This window comes from Carex rostrata, chromosome 31, assembly GCF_964058835.1.
Source record: "Carex rostrata chromosome 31, lpCarRost1.2, whole genome shotgun sequence".
Lineage (NCBI taxonomy): Eukaryota > Viridiplantae > Streptophyta > Magnoliopsida > Poales > Cyperaceae > Carex > Carex rostrata.
The window spans coordinates 3,991,385-4,007,925 of NC_135948.1; the positions used below are offsets into that span (position 1 = coordinate 3,991,385).

A 16,541-nucleotide genomic window follows, 5' to 3' on the forward strand; every position below is an offset into this window, starting at 1 on the left:
CTTCTATTCTTATTTCTAATGCTACATGGTCTTCTATGATAAGTATACTAAACCAAACTATATGCTTTTGTTTTTATTTGTGATTTATTCTATCATTCTATATCGAAAAATATTCAAATACTAATTCTTCATTTTGATTACTCTTTTTATAGTATTCATTTGTAAAATTATTATTGTTCGTTTCAATTGAAAGCTGGTTTTGATTATTATTATAATTATAAAATATTTAAATATGTATATTGACTTCATTTACCTTATAAAATTAATTGCTCTTTGTCTATTATAATATGTAATACCATGAAGTATAAACTATTAAATAATGTTACTTTTTAGATTTTTTTTTCCTTCTTATTTGCGTAATTAATAAAAAGTATAGACTTAGATTAGTTGTCATTTAGTTGGTACATCAATTCTCTAATATTGATTATGTTAATAATTAGTAGAAATATAGAATATAAAGTTTGAAAAGAGAAAATCGCTATATGTGATAGCTTCCGCTATAGCTACGCTATTCGCAATAGCTTTTTTTTTTAATCTCCCCGCTATGCCGCTATAATCGCTATTTAGAACCTTGGTGCTTTGAGATTCGTGCCAAGTTAAATAGAACAATTTTGGACCGTCTGATTTCAATTGTACTCGGTCCGGTATTTTGAGAGGATGTGAATTCCTTGAAGGATGGATGGGGATATTGGCTTTTATTTTTTCAAAGAAGGGAGTCTGGTCGCGTACAGAGCTGCTAGGGTACAAGTACATGTGTTGCACTATGCAAGCGGAAGCATATGCATTGCTCAGTGCGGTTCAATATATATACGATTTGGGAAGGCTTCACATCATGCACGTTCATCACAGATTGCAAAAATGTGACTGAAGCATGCTCTGATCATAAACCGCCTTTGGAGGTCGGCTGAAGAGCACACAAGGAGGTATACGAGACATAGAAGCAGTTTCCAGGTTTCTCATGCTCCTTTTTGGGAAGATGCCATAAAAAGGAAGGCTCATGGGTGGTTCATACACTGGGTTTACATACCCAATCTTTTGGGAAGATACCGCATGATTCAAATACGATTTTCACATAGGCACATACTCTACCATTATCATAATTTAATTTCCTTTTTTTTTTTCTGTTGACTGATCGATATAATTTCTCTGTACATAAAAATTTGAATGCGCTAAGAAAATAAATACATAAAATTTGAAGCATATTCTTTCAGACCGAGTCACCGAGACAACTAAAGCCACTGTATCACAACAACAAAATTGACCTTGATAAAATAATTTAGAGATCACGGTTCACGACTCTTTACTTGTTCTTATCGTGATGTTACAAAACCAACCACCGCCGATATTTTATGGCGTAAAAATGGTCCTTGTAGTCGTCAAGATTTAAAATACGCAGAAAGTAGGATAAAATAAAGCTGCTAAAAGTGCAATTTAAATTCTTTAACAATATTAAAGTGACCAATTGCAGCAAACCAATTCATAGCAAAAAGACTTGATTTGCATTGCACAACTGACGAGAAATTAAAACAGGACAAGCGAGAAAGACAATACAAGGACATGCATGCAACTCCTTTTGGATGCAAAATGATTAGCTAACTTGCAATTAGTTCAATTTCCTGCAGTTGAGCCTGACCTCGCCATTCTGTCCCGTGAGCACTCTAATATTACCAAGCTTCACCATTGATACAGAGAAATCACGGAAAAATGCACCCGCATCAGTGCTGTATTTCCTCACTAGAGCATCAGTGAAGCTACCATTAAATAGTTCTTGATCAGAGTGTAAGAGACCTCTGCGTGCAACAAGGTTCTTGTAGAATTGATTGCTAAACCTACAAATAATACAAAAGCATAAATCATCATCCCCTATCAGCTAGCTTAAACATAGAAATAATAGGTATAAAGATCAATTACCTATTAGTGTTAGGAGTTGTGAGGGGGGTTAATTGGGTGTCACCGCCACTGGCGGGGCAGGTTTGTCGGGTTTGAAGAGCAAACGAGGTGTCGACATTGCCATCGCCTCCCCAAACCCGGGTTTTGAACGCGCTGCAGATTGCTGAACCAACTGAGTGTGCGCCGGAAAGCACAGTGAGATCTTGGAAATTGAGGCCTTTCTGCCTAAAGTTGGCAGTTAGTTGGGATAGGCTGGAAAAGGGTGCCGGCAGTTGGTTTGCCTCCGCGATATTGGCTGTCCTTGAGTCGCGGCGGCCAAGTGGCATTTGCCAATTAGGCCCCCCTAGCTGTACAAACATCAACATGAGTGAAATATTTCAATTTGGCTCACAATCTAACTTCAAATGATTTAATTTAATAAATAGCCTAAAATTAATGCATCAGACAACAAGCCAAAGAAAGAAACCTTGACATGTTGTTTTTAACCAAATTTCTTCATAAAAAGTTAAAACAGAGGGAGTACTGACCAAGCTGACGCTGTCGCGAGCAGCGAGAGCGAGAATGTCGGCACAGGAGACGGTGGCCCTGCAGACCCTCTCAACTTGTTGCTTAGCGGCGTCGATCACTTCAAAGCCTCGTGCTGAGTTTATGTTTCCAAAGGCATTCTTTTCAGTGGCAATGCCTGGGGCTTCATCCAAAAGGATGGATGCATCACAACCCTGCACAAGGGAAAATTAAGTAAAAAAAAAAAAAAAAGACAATTAAATTCGCAGAAATTATTATCAGTTGAAATAAATAATTTCTTTGCGCGCACAGCTACTTTGTTTTTTTGTTTGTGAAGTAAATGGTAAATTGACCAATATTAACTGCAGATGGTTGCATTATCAATTATCATCTGAAGTACATTTCGTCATTTAATTATTTAATTTATTGAGTTAGGCTGGGGTGCTATGGATAGCATAGTGACCTCTATGCTACGGCTCAATATTCGAGTTTTCAAAATCCAAACGGTCGATCCGAACCGTTCATCTTATTCTCCATATTAATATCTGCTTGGAGACCAAATTTTATAATTTTCTGAATTTTTTTACTATTTATTAAGCCACTTTGAAAATCGCTAATCCAACGGTTTTACTGTTTTGTGCAGCCACCGTTGGATCAACAATTTTGTAAAATACTTAATAAATAGTAAAAAAATTCAGAAAAATGTAAAATTTGGTATCCAAGTAGATATTAATATGGAGAATAAGATGAACGGTTCGGATCGACCGTTTGGATTTTGAAAACTCGAATATTGAGCCGTAGCATAGAGGCCACTATGCTATCCATAGCACCCCAGCCTAACTCTAATTTATTTATTAATTTACAAAATACCCGGAGGCAATATAGGTACTAATTATGATGACAAATCAATAATACGGACAAAGTTCAACAGAGTCAGAAGTTCATGATTCGGAAATAATTCGAATATAATTCAAAAATAATTTCAAATTATATATTGAGAGCAAGAAAAATTGCAAAAAATTCGTAAAATTTGGAAAAAGTTTAGAAAACCGAATAATACAACACATATTGATTCGCTAACAGCATAAATCTGAATTATTCGCAAATCTTGTTATTATGTTCATAACTACTTCAATTATGGAGATCGTGTGCTTCTATCGCACATATGGGTCGATTTTTTATTGGACTTCAATCAAATAGTTCATAAAATAAAATTATTATGAATAATTCGTGAATCTTATTACTATGTTCATAACCACTGCAATTATGGAGATGGCGTGCTTCTATCATATATATGGGTGGATTTTTTATTGAACTTCAATCAAATAGTTCATAAAATAAAATCAACGATATCATATCCACAGCACTGCAATTAGCGCATCTCGATTGGTGTCAATTAAGTGTCAACATACAGCATTCGCGAGACAAACATAATAAGATAAGAAAATAGCAAACTGGTAAAGCATAAATTAATAGACCATCGTATCACCGAAATTTTTATTTATAACATGATAAAAAAAAATATACAAAAACATCCATGTTTCTTAGAAATTCAAAAAATATCCAGGCCGCAGAACGCCAGAGCGGTCTCAAATACTAAAGTCCACACAATACCGATGCAGTTTCAGTCAAGAGTCCACACAGCGCCAGAACAGCTTTATTAATTTTTTTTAACATAAATTTATATGTAAATGTTTTTAACAAATTCCAAAGTACAGATGGGGCCGCAATACAAATGGTTGTGTTGTTTTCTGTGCACTTACAAAACAAAAACAAAACAAAAAAATAGGGCCACAGGGGCATTGTGTGGACCCGTGATTGGAGCCGCATTGGCATCTTTGAGACCGCACAATGCTTCTACGGGCTGGGTAAAATTCGAATTCCCACTAAACATTGGTGTTTTGTTTTTTTTATATTATGGTAGAAATAAAAATTTCGATCGTATCATATTGAAAATGAATATCATTAGTTTGAAGCTAGTTTTGTTTAGTGGTTGCTGTGTCTATCCAAATTAAATATAGAGCAAGTATTATAATGTATAACTACCTAGCTATCAGAAATATCATGCATATGGCCAAGTAACATCGTATTGCTGAAATTATGAACGTTTAATTTAATTACAGTAAGCCACTTAGATTTTTTCTGTTCCAACTTCTAAGCCACTAAATTTTCAATTACTGCATTTTTTTTAACTTCTAAGCCACCTAAATTTTGAAATTCTAAGGACGTGTTCGGATTTTACTGTTCACGTGGGAAAAAAAAAATTCACTGAAACTGAATTTTTTTTTTTTTCATATGAACAGTAAAATTTAGTTCAAAAATTTTCCAATATCATTACTATTTCTATTCCCGTCCGTCTGTCAAACACATCTAAAGGTTCGGAATTTTTTTCCTGGTTAGCTTTTTGAAATGGGCCTCAACAACAGGCCGGATAAACAGAAAAGAAAAGAAAGCAAGGCTGTCACAACTGACAGAGTGACGGATAAAACCAAGAGAAAATGGACCCATGATGGTACTAGACTACTAGCGCTGTGCAGACGTGCAGTACTATGCACAAAGCAGCCACAGTCGATGTTTATCAACTTTTGAATATTCAAATTATAACAGTCCTTTCTGTTTAGTACGTAGCTACTTGGCCATAAATTTGAGTGCGGTTTTTGTTTTCAATCAAAGTGGCCCCCATTACTCATATGTATACAAGTCGACAACATTATTTTTTGTTGTATTGTTAAATTTATATCATCTTAAACCCATAAAAATTATGTTGGGTTTCTGGAGAAGCTATTACATACAGGTATGCTAACGTTGCACTTCTGTCAATTTATCAAAGAGAAAAAACATTAAAGCTTTTTTTTCTTTTTTTGCTGAGAAAAGATAGATGACGACTGACAACCCCTACAAATTATTTAATTTCTACATGCTCCATGGATATATATGTTGAAGCAATGGAAATGAAGTAGAGATAATTAAATGAGCTCACTTGAACAAAGCAATCATGGAAGAAGAGGCGAAGGAGGGAGGCGCCCATGCGGGGCTCCTTGGCGACGGCCTGCGCCACGACGGAGCGCACAATTCGCTCCACATTCTTGCACTTTGTTGCATAAAATGTAGGCGAGAGCTGACCCTGAACTGAGCAAGAAAGCAAGGCCACGAAGCAAACTATGGCTGGAAGTTTAAAAGAGACTGAGACTGCCATTTAATGTGTCGGAGATTGGTAAGTCTTTATTTGCAATAAATGGTTTTAGGGAGTGAGAAGTGTGTTGTGCCTTGTGTGGTTTAGTATATGCTGCTGTTTATATAACGGAGTTGTAGGTGTATTTTTTTGTACTAGATCTTTTCTTATAGTTTTATATATGTTCAAAGTTTGGCATGTGCATTTGCAAGGCCTTTGTCGGTAAAAAGCACGAGGATTTCACAACGTGCCTCAGCAAATGGACTGATCTGCTACATCATAATCCGTGTGAAGATTCATACAAATATTTTCGTGGTATCTTCTAATCGACCTTCCTATCAGTATTCCAATTTGATTATAATTAACAATTAACATTCATACAGAATAGAAACTTCTATTTTTTTAGATGTACCATAATCAAGCTCATCGAATTTATGCAATAGCTATTAACTACTTTCATCTAGTCTATAATTCGGTCTAAAATAGCAATTTCAAAACAAAACAAAAAAAATTGTGTCATAAAAAAATATAGTCTCTACATAATGTGATTTTTTTTTCAAATGCATAACATATATTTTTTTAATCATTTATCATTACATCTTTATCCATTATATATATTGAGGGCTGCACAATTTTATTGTTTATAATGTTTACTAAAAAAGAAAGACAAATTTTAATTAGTATTTGATTAATATCATGTATAAGTCACGATGCAAATCGAATGACATAGAACAATTTTAGAGGAGTGCTGAAAGTTTGAATTTGCATTCAATATGGATTTAAGTATTTTTATTTTTCTTAAAAAAAAAACTAAAAACTTAAATCCTTAGTAAAAAAGAAAAAAAATATAACGTGATAAGACGGATCGAGAGGCATGTAACAAACAAAAATGGATTACTAATATTTTTACTATTACATAAACAATTAATTACATCAAGCGCTGGCAAAATATGAACAGAAGAAAAAATAAGAAGAAAGTCTACTCGCTTTGCACTTCCTAATTAGTAATAGAATTTGCAACTGGCGTGAGTGTTTCTAGTTGGAAGAAAATCTTCTATTTAATGTTAGATAATTTAATTTACATGTTTCACATGGAAATTTTGTTCTGAAAGATTTGTTTTTGTCTTATTTTTGAAAGGAATTTGAGGTAAATATATACTCTAATATAATGGATACTTTTTGGATTGAGATGTGAAAACTATACTTGATAATAAGACTATTTATATAAATTAATTTTAATAATATCCAGATATAACTAACAATATTAAAGTGAGTTATTAATCTTATAGCCTTAAAAATCATTTATACAGTAGGTAAAGAAGAGCACAGAAAATTATAAAAATTATAAATTAAGCACGGTTGGATACAAACAAGAACTGGTCCAGGCCACCACCATGTCTGGATCGCTAAAAGGAAACATGGAATGTGAATATGATCGATCGAGAATAAATCATGTCAAAACAAATACACCAGAATAAAATAAATTGTGATTTCAGCAAATAATGTGCATAATAGATATTTTATCAGCAGCCTGTACATAATAGAGATTTTATCATTGTAGTAACAGTACCAATCAGAGAAGCATGGAGTGCGTATCCCCTGAGATATCTCATATTTTGCGTGGCTGAAATGTCCAGTGCCTATTCGGGAATAGAGCGGGGCCAGTATTAATTATTTGAGCTTTTAGTGTAGAACGTATTTAAACGGTTGAGATTTCCCAAAATATCACGCAAAATATATGAGATATCTCAGATGATGCGAATTCAGAAGCATGTACCCCACGTTGATGTGTCATGACATCCAAATTTTATCATGGACATCAATATGTATTACCTGAACTCTAATATTTTCAAAAAAAAGAAAAAAGAAAAAGGATTTTACAGGGAGTTATTCTACAAAGAGAGGCTTGTTTTATGATTCTTTGTGAAAGCATAAGTTGCTTAAAGTTTTTCTTAGTAGTCTCATTCTTTTTTCTTATTCGAATGGCCGTTCAATGGAATGAAAATATAAAATATGCTTAGCACCAGTATTTTTTTTTATTTTTGTTTAAACATTTATTGAGATGAGGAAAAGGTATAGATTAATTGGTAAATGTACCCACTGCATGTTTGACTGTATTGCTTTTTTTTTTTTTTTAAGTTTATGTTTCCTTTTATTGAAATTGGGATAAAAGTACTGTTACATTATGTGGGAAGCCCGAGAATATATGCCGACTTGTAGGCTGCTACTCTAATGTAATTCATTAGGCGAAATAAGAACAAAAAAAAGGAACCAGATCTCCTGCCCGCTTGGGTGCAGGAAATTTCTGTTTCCAGAGTCACTGCGGGGTGGGTCCGGTTACTGTTAAAGGGTTTAGAATTAAAGTGATTTTGAATTTAGGGTTATATGGGGACCCACTCTGCAGTGACTCTGGAGGCATAAATTTTCTGCCCCCAGGAAGAGCAGACGATTCAGTTCCAAGAAAAGACCTAATTCGCTTTACACGATTTCCCAAGTAACAGAGTTTGCACGAGTCTATTCCCATGTAGGGTTCAAAGAATTATGTTAGTTTATGTCAGGCATGTTTCACTTTAATTCACTCGGTATTTTTTGTGAAAGATTTCTTCATCTTACTTCTGAAAGAAAATTTGAATTTAAATACTCCAATATTCTAAAACAATATAGATTAAATTTATTGAAATTCTAAAACAATATAGATTAAATTTATTGAAATTGAGGAGTGATAACTATATATTTTTATCGGTATGTAAACATGTATCTTAAAATATATTTATAATTTTAAAATGTATTTAATTTGATAATAAATACTTTTGTACCTTGTGTTTACTAATAATAAAATCCCGAAATTTTTATCCATAACATATAACAATAAAATCAAATAAAACATATCCTTGTTTAAAGGGTATTTTGAAAAATGTCATTTCCGTTGGATTATCCGGTGGAACTGTTGAACCAATTCCATATAATTAATCAATTTTGTTGGATGATCCAGTAGAATCTTGAACTTTTCTGTTGAATTATTTAACGGATCTATTTAATAATTTTATACATTGATGTATAGTATAGTGAAAGGGTGCTTGAACCTTGAATCTCTTGGATGAGGACCAAGAGCACAAACCAACTAGACTACCGTAACTTCATAAAAAAATCTCATATTTCATAAATTATATACAATAATACTTCGTATTTTAAAATTTGAATATAATTTGGATCACAATATAAATATTGTATTTATTTCATATAATACTTTATAAATAATACTGTAAGATATGAAATTAAATATTATTTACATAATATATTATGTAAAATAAAATTATATAGTGTACTTTCTTATAATTATGGAACTAATATCATAATCATAATAAAATTTAATATAATACTAATTATCATGTCAATAATATTCCGTGTAATATTTTTAATACTATTTATGTTAATTCAAATTTAAAAAAATACAAAGTATTATTGTATATAATTTAGAGAGGGAGAGATCTTTCATAAAGTTGTAGTCTAGTTGTATTATGTTTCTGGTTTTCATCCAAGTGTTCCAAAGTTTAAGCCACAACCAAGATATAATTTTGTTATTTTAATTAAAAATAAAATAAATTGACCATAAAATTGCTGGAAATAAGAATTAAACTCTAGAATGAATGTGAAGCACCCTTCCACTACACAATACATCAATATATGAAAATATGAAATAAATCCGCTAAATAATTCAGCAAAAAAGTCTAAAATTTCACTTGAATATCCAACAGAACTAGTCTAAAATTCTACTTAATTATGCTATTTTTTTTAAATATGCTTGAGGTGATGGTATGCCTTTTAATTATTATTTTTATAATGTAATGAATAAATATTTCGGAATAAGATCTGTAGGTTTTTCTATTCAAAATTAAATAAGCTAACAACATAAAAAAATTTGACCTGTTTCAGTAGGAATCGTTCTAAATGCTCTCTGAATTCAATTCCTCATATTCAAATAATTCAATATATAATCTATAAACTACCCACCGAAACTAAACTACAACTAAGATCAACAAGCGAATTGAAACCCCAGTGTAATGCAAAGCATTGAATGTAGTTAAAGAGGTCTTGACAACAACACCAGCAAATCATACTATCACATCAATTAATTTACTCTCCGGCAATTGAGCCGGATCTCTCCCTGGTTTCCGGTCTTCACTCCGAGATTTCCCATTCTCACCATTGCAGCGGCAAAATCACTTGCAAATGCCCCTCCATTGGTACCGTAGAACCTCACGAATCTGTCGGTGGGCCCACCGGCTCCTCCTTTGAACAGCTCTTGGTCTGAGTGTAACAACCCGCGACCGATCATCAGGTTCTTGAAGTATTGGTTGCCAAACCTACATGAAGTTTGTAAAAGAGACATGCCAATTTTCTTAGTAATTATCAATACAATGAATGATAAATTTTTTTTTTTTTAAAAAAACAGATTTTTAATTTGCTTGCAGGACAGTTAATTGTGACACACTGACACTGGCACATAATTACATAATCCAAATCGATATTTCAATTTTCTTTGATAAATAAGGCGTACCTTTTTAACTAAAAAGGTCAAGAATGTTCTTTTGTAAAATGGAAATGGCACAAAAGTTCAGTTCCTTTAACAATTTGATGCAAACCAGAGATGCCTTGTTAAGCGTTGGTTATATTAATTAATGTAACACTCGCAACAAATCCTGTTTTATGCTCCAAAATAAACAAAAATTAAGGGGGGGGGGGGGTTTAATTGAATGATTTGCAAATAATAATTATTTTTAGTCATTAGAAACTATTAATTTGCATCATACAGACATGAAGTTAGGACTTAGGACCATAGTTTCTCATCAATTTATTTACTTAAAATTGGAAAAAAAAAAAAAAAAAAAAAAAGAGCCGTTAACAAAACCTGTTTGTATTTAATTGGAGTAGTGAGAGGGCTAAGATTGTTATCACCACCACTGGCCGGGCAGTTCTTCCTGCGTGCAATTGCAAAGGGTGGATTGATGTTGGGTTCTGTGCCCCACACCCGGGTTCTGAAGGCGAAGCAAGCAGAGGAGCCGACCGTGTGTGATCCAGAAAGCACGGTCAGCTCTTGCGCATTCAGTCCCTTTGCTGCAAATTTGCTTATCAGCGAGGTTATGTTTTCAAAAGGAGATGGAAGGTTGTTGGCCTCTGTTTGGTTAGCAGTCGTCGAGTCACGGCGACCGAGTGGCACCGACCACTTGGGTCCTCCAAGCTAACAAAAGAAATTGAATAGCAAGTTAACAATATTGTACATTACTAAGTGATACATTAGCAACTAATCTATTGATATCACATTGGAGTGATAATCAATAAAATAAATGTGCGTCAAAGTGTAGACCTAAAACACACATTCAAGATTCGCCATCATTTATTCCTTCCATGAAATAATAAAATTATTACTGCAGCTTGACTATTTATTATTTGTGCATTGTTAGTTAATTGAGAAGTACTATGTTAACGTCATTTTAATAGAGAGTTCACATTCTGTAAGACTGTAATTTAAAAAATCAGCCCATCTAACGTTCACATAATTTGAAATGGGGATATATGGCGAAACAATTTAGTGTCTTTTTTTGAAAACCTCTGCAAGGCTACGATGTTGCGAGGAGAAATCGAATTTTTTATTTTTGAGTAACGAAACGGTTCTAAGATTTTTTTTTTTTTTTTTTTAGTCAACTGTGCTACATTTCCTTTTTCAAAACAATTTAGTATCACAATAGCTTAACGAGTAACCAAGAATATAAATAAAGGATAAGTTACAAAACAAACCAAGCTAACGCTGTCACGAGCTGCCAAAGCGAGGATGTCGGCACAGGAGACGGTGGCATTGCAAGCTATTTCTACCCGAGCTTTGATGGCATCTATGACTTCAAATCCTCGTGCCGAGTTTTTGTTAGAAACTGAATCCTTTTCACTTGTCAAGCCAGGTGCATTGTCCAAAAGGATCGATCCATCACAACCCTACACAAATACATATACATAGAAATATAGAATCATAGATTACATAACCAGTCTGCATACATAAACGAACAATTTAAATTAAATAGATGTGCATATTACTTTTTAACAACAAAAGTATGCAATATAGAGGTGAAACCTATATGTTATACACTCACTTGAACAAAGCAATCATGGAAGCCGAGGCGCAGGATCGAGGCACCCATGCGTGGCTCCTGTCTGACAGCGTCAGTCATAACTGAGAGAACAATCTGCTCCACATTTGGACATGTTCTCGCGTAAAAGTTCATCGAAAGCTGCCCGTTGGTTGTACGTATACAAACAAGTAAGGCAAGGAAACAAACCATGGCAACAAGTCTATAAGAGGCAGCCATTGCCTTTGTTAAAATTGAGTTGTGGTTAATTAAAGTTTAGAGGAGAAAGAGGTTTATAAAGGCCAGGTTGAGCTTAAACATACGCATTTAATTTCATAAGTCAACGTTCCAGACCAAAAACCAAATCCTCTGTTACAAAAGCATGCATGAGGTTGAGCTTAAACATGTACAATTAATTTTGAGGTAAAAAAAACATGTTCTTTGTGCCCGTTGAATAATTCCTCCGCTATAATTAACTTTATTTTTTCCTTACCCTAAAAGGGTACTCATTAATTCTTCAAAAATAAATACCGTAATTCATATCCAAATTTCCTCCTCGGGTAGCTATTCAAACTTTTTTTTTTTTTGGCTTTCATTCAAGGGAGTTGAGCAGAGCACATAGACAACAATTTTGCTTTTTAGTATTCAAATACGGACAAATTACTCTAATTAGATGCTAACTAGGAAAAGTTTGGATATTTAAAATTCTCTCAGACCTCAGGATTTTAACATTCATTATAGTTATGCTCGTTTTTCGATAGAGGATAGATGATAATCCTGATATGATAATGACAATGTTAACAATTTTGATATAGTTTTTAAAATAAATTCAAATAAGGTTGAAATAAAAAAATTATGAATATAATATTGGACATATAGATAGTCTAACGTCTGACAATCAAATTCATGCAATTTAAATATCGTTTGATTTGATGATCCATCAAAAGCAATTGAATTCATGCCATTAAATTCAAATGATCTGATAAACGATAAAACAAGCATCAAATTCATCTTTCTAATAAACATAATATATGCACCACATAAATCATCAGTGGCGAATCCAAGTTAATTGAATGGGGTCAATTGACCCCATTCATTTTCAATTTTTTGTAATTATATTTGATTTTCTTTATAATTTAGAATAAAATGCTTCGGTACTGTAAAATTGAACCCCCATATGGTGTATGTAAATTTGATATGATTGACTCCCATAACTTGAAAGTCTGGCTCCGTCCCTGTAAATCATATAGGTAAATGTTCCATTCCAAATTCAAATTTGATTTTAGAGATTGTCAATATTGTTAAAAATAAATAATTGTCGTGTAATCTATTCTTTTTCAGTAATGTGCGCCGTTGAAGTATAATATAAGCAGCAAATATGAAATATTCAATCAAAGTTGCTCCATAACTTCTACGATAGACATAACATAGAAAATCCATAGAGCAAAACAGTACACTTCGCAGAAGCTTCGAAGATTTTCTCAAAAAAAAAAAAAAAAAAAGTGCTACGTACTTCTTAGGGAAAGAAAACCAAACAAAAGTAAAGATTATATGGGCAAGCCGGGTACCCCGGTAAAATGTAAATACTTTTCTTATTTATACAATTAATCGTTCACTAACCTTAAAAAAAATGCTATGGAAAACGGTTCTAATCGCTGCAAGTATGGTCCCTGACTATTATTGTACGTACAATGAAATTGTGATCTTTTCTATACTTCAAATTACCTTATTCTGGTGCTTTGACATGTAGGAAGAGAGAACATGCAATCGCATTTGTGATAAAATAACATTTAATATTTAAATTTGAGATCAAGTGGTATCTGGGTCTACCCTGTCAAACAAAAAACCACCTAAAACGGCATTATTCCTATCACTCATCCACAGACTCAACGGGAGGCTGGCTGGCTGGGCGGCTAAGCATCTCTCAATAGTAGGCAGATTGATCATGCTAAATGCGGTTCTCTCAACACTTCTGTCATACTTCATGACGGTCATCAGACTGCCTAAATGGGTGATAAAGCATATTGATAAAACAAGAAGGAGATTCTTGTGGCATGGAGTCAACCAAAACAGAAGCAAAATGAATTTAGCAAATTGGAAATTTGTATGTAAACCTAAATAATATGGAGGACTAGGCATAGTAGATCTAAGCGCTTTCAACATGGCCTTACTCATGAAATGGACATGGTACTGGAAAAAACCTAAACGAAGGATGTGGAAACCCATCTTCCAAGGAGCAAGGCTCACCGGCAACCTGGTACCAGTCACACTGTTGTTTTTGGACCCACAGAGTCAGGAATTTTGGAAGGCTAGAGTAACACACACCTATGGACGGGGAGACCAAATATCCCTATGGAACTATAACTGGGGATTTGGAGTAATGAAATATGAACTGCCAACACTTTATACACATGCTATAGATGTCTCCACAAACCACAGAGAGGCAACCCAGCAGCCGATTGCACAACTTTTCCAGCAGGTACTCACAGAAATAGCAGAGCAGGAAATACAAATAATGTCAGCGCTTCTATGGAGAGTTGTGACACACCCGGGACAGCAGCTAGATGATGTCAAGTGGAAATGGACAAAAAATGGAATTTACTCGGTCAAAAGTGCATACCAAGCCCTCAAAAACCATCCATATGTTACAACCAATGCATTCTGCATATGAAAGTTACGGGTGCCACCAAGAATAAAAGTCTTCGGCTGGCTACTAGCGAACAACAGATTGCTTACCATTGACAACCTAAGAAAAAAAGGATGGTCAATTACAAACAGGTGTGTTATGTGCAAGTGCGATGCGGAAACAGCGGCTCACATGATGGGACACTGCAAATTCGATGTAGAGATGTATAGACAAATGGACATTGCGCCGCAAATGAGGATATGGCCGTTTGAAGCCGCACTCGACATTAACAACAACAAGAATGCGAGAGGAACCTTACTAGTTACAATGTTTGTTATCTGGAGAGAGAGAGATACGCACGAATTTTCAGAGAATCAGACAAAACAATACCGGAATTAATATATGAAATGGACTAGCTACTGCATGGTTCTGCCTCACAAGCGCGAGAAGATTGACTAGTGAATCAAAATTTTTCTTAAGAGAGAAAATTTTACAACTCTAGATTTTACTTTTCCTTACTTATTTTATTTTTTGTTTTAGCTCAAATGTTTTGAGCAACTTGTGTTTTTTTTTTTTTAATTTAAGTTGCAACTACAAAAATTTTGTAACCGCAATTATCAATTAAATATGGATTAGACCCCTATTTTTTCTCAAAAAAAAAAAAATTTGAGACCAAGTGGAAAAAGACTTTTCAATCAAAAAATAAGCATACAGATGTTTTATTTTTCCAAGTGCGTTACATGCAAATATAGTTTGAACTCTGAAGTTCTCAAATAGTTCATTTCCATTTTATTGTTTCATCTGTTTATAATTAATATTGGAAACGTATTACATGTATGATATATATCATAATATGCATATTCTGATAAATAAATACCATTTGATAAGCCGAATATTGCAATTTTCTTAAAAAAATAAAAGAAAAAAAGAGAAGTACGAAGTCAGAAAGATTATTTATGATCAATGAATCCGGCCTGTCATCGAGGTAAAGAAAATGCAAAGGATAAAGAAATGTTAAATTTAGACGTACTTAGAAATTAATATAAATTATTCAAAAAGTAAAAAAACACGGGTCGGACAAATTTAGACGTACTTAGAAAAACAAAAATTAATGATGGCTGCTTGAAGTGTATCTAGAAACAGCGAAATTTATTAAAATTTAATCGAAGGAATCTTTGCTTGGTTAATGCACCTAGGTCGTATAATTAAAATATAATTGTATCGAAATCAGCACAAAAAGACTAGTGTATTACATAGCCGATGCTAACGTTAACAAAGCGAAGTTTCCGACAAAAGATAAAAATAAGCATGCACACACCGATTACACTTATGACTTGACCAGCATAAAGATGCTATTTCTCTTTCACACTTTTCCCCAAGTTAGGTTCATACATAAGTGTAAAATTTGAATTTCAAATAACTAAGTGTCCGTTGTGTAACAATTAATATTGTACGGACTAAACTCAAAACTAATTTTGACTTTCTTAGCTTCAACCAATAAATTCGAAATTTTTTTATAAACCATAATTAGAAAAAAAAAAAAATTATGAAATCCACATGATTACTTTTTTTTACAAAAACAATAAGAACCGAAATGTCATTTCGATCCTTTTTTTTGGAACTGAATTGCCGCCGTTTTCATAGATTTTAAGAAAAAAAATACGTTGAAAAATTGTAAAAATACTGGGAACCGAATTGCCATTTCGGTCCCCAAAAAAAAATCTCTAAAACCGAAATAGCATTTTTATCAAATTGCCATTTCGGTCCAAAAAAAAAAATCTCTGGAACTGAAATAGCATTTCGGTTCTTATTGTTTTGTAAAAAAAAAAAAAGTAATCATGTTGGTTTCATAAATATCTTTTTTCTAATTATGGTTTTTAAAAAAAAATTCAATTAATTCTACCCTTCAGGACCTGCCGCATACGCTTTCAATTTTTGCAATCTAAAAGTCTTCTTGAATAAACTTATTTTAACTATTAACCGTACATGTACTAATTAGGTTTCTCGTTCTGATTTAACAACTAAATTTCTTATTAACTTTACAAATATTATTATGGTAATTGAGAAGTTAACTTTTTTTTTCAATAAGACAGAAAATTATAATCCTAATTCTTGAATTATTGTTTGTTTAGTGTATTGTCATTTTGCCAACCGTTAGCTAACAAAATGCACTGATGACGCACAAGAGCTCTTTCCTCTACAATATTTTAAAGTCCCTCACGGCAATAAA

General features: G+C 33.3%; 2 protein-coding genes across 2 annotated transcripts; both read right to left on the reverse strand.

The window, feature by feature from the left end:
- Nucleotides 1-1,403: 1,403 nt before the first annotated feature.
- On the reverse strand, nt 1,404-5,663 carry LOC144547602 (peroxidase P7-like). The gene is made up of 4 exons (XM_078296291.1): nt 5,375-5,663; nt 2,418-2,609; nt 1,912-2,237; nt 1,404-1,829 (listed from the first exon to the last, which is right to left on the reverse strand). Exons 1-4 carry the CDS (start codon nt 5,588-5,590, stop codon nt 1,604-1,606), a joined length of 960 nt encoding a protein of 319 aa, XP_078152417.1. The 5' UTR covers nt 5,591-5,663; the 3' UTR covers nt 1,404-1,603.
- Nucleotides 5,664-9,693: 4,030 nt separating this feature from the next.
- LOC144547603 (cationic peroxidase 1-like) lies at nt 9,694-11,927 on the reverse strand. The gene is made up of 4 exons (XM_078296293.1): nt 11,710-11,927; nt 11,363-11,554; nt 10,476-10,805; nt 9,694-9,930 (listed from the first exon to the last, which is right to left on the reverse strand). Exons 1-4 carry the CDS (start codon nt 11,923-11,925, stop codon nt 9,787-9,789), a joined length of 882 nt encoding a protein of 293 aa, XP_078152419.1. The 5' UTR covers nt 11,926-11,927; the 3' UTR covers nt 9,694-9,786.
- Between the last annotated feature and the right edge of the window lie 4,614 nt (nt 11,928-16,541).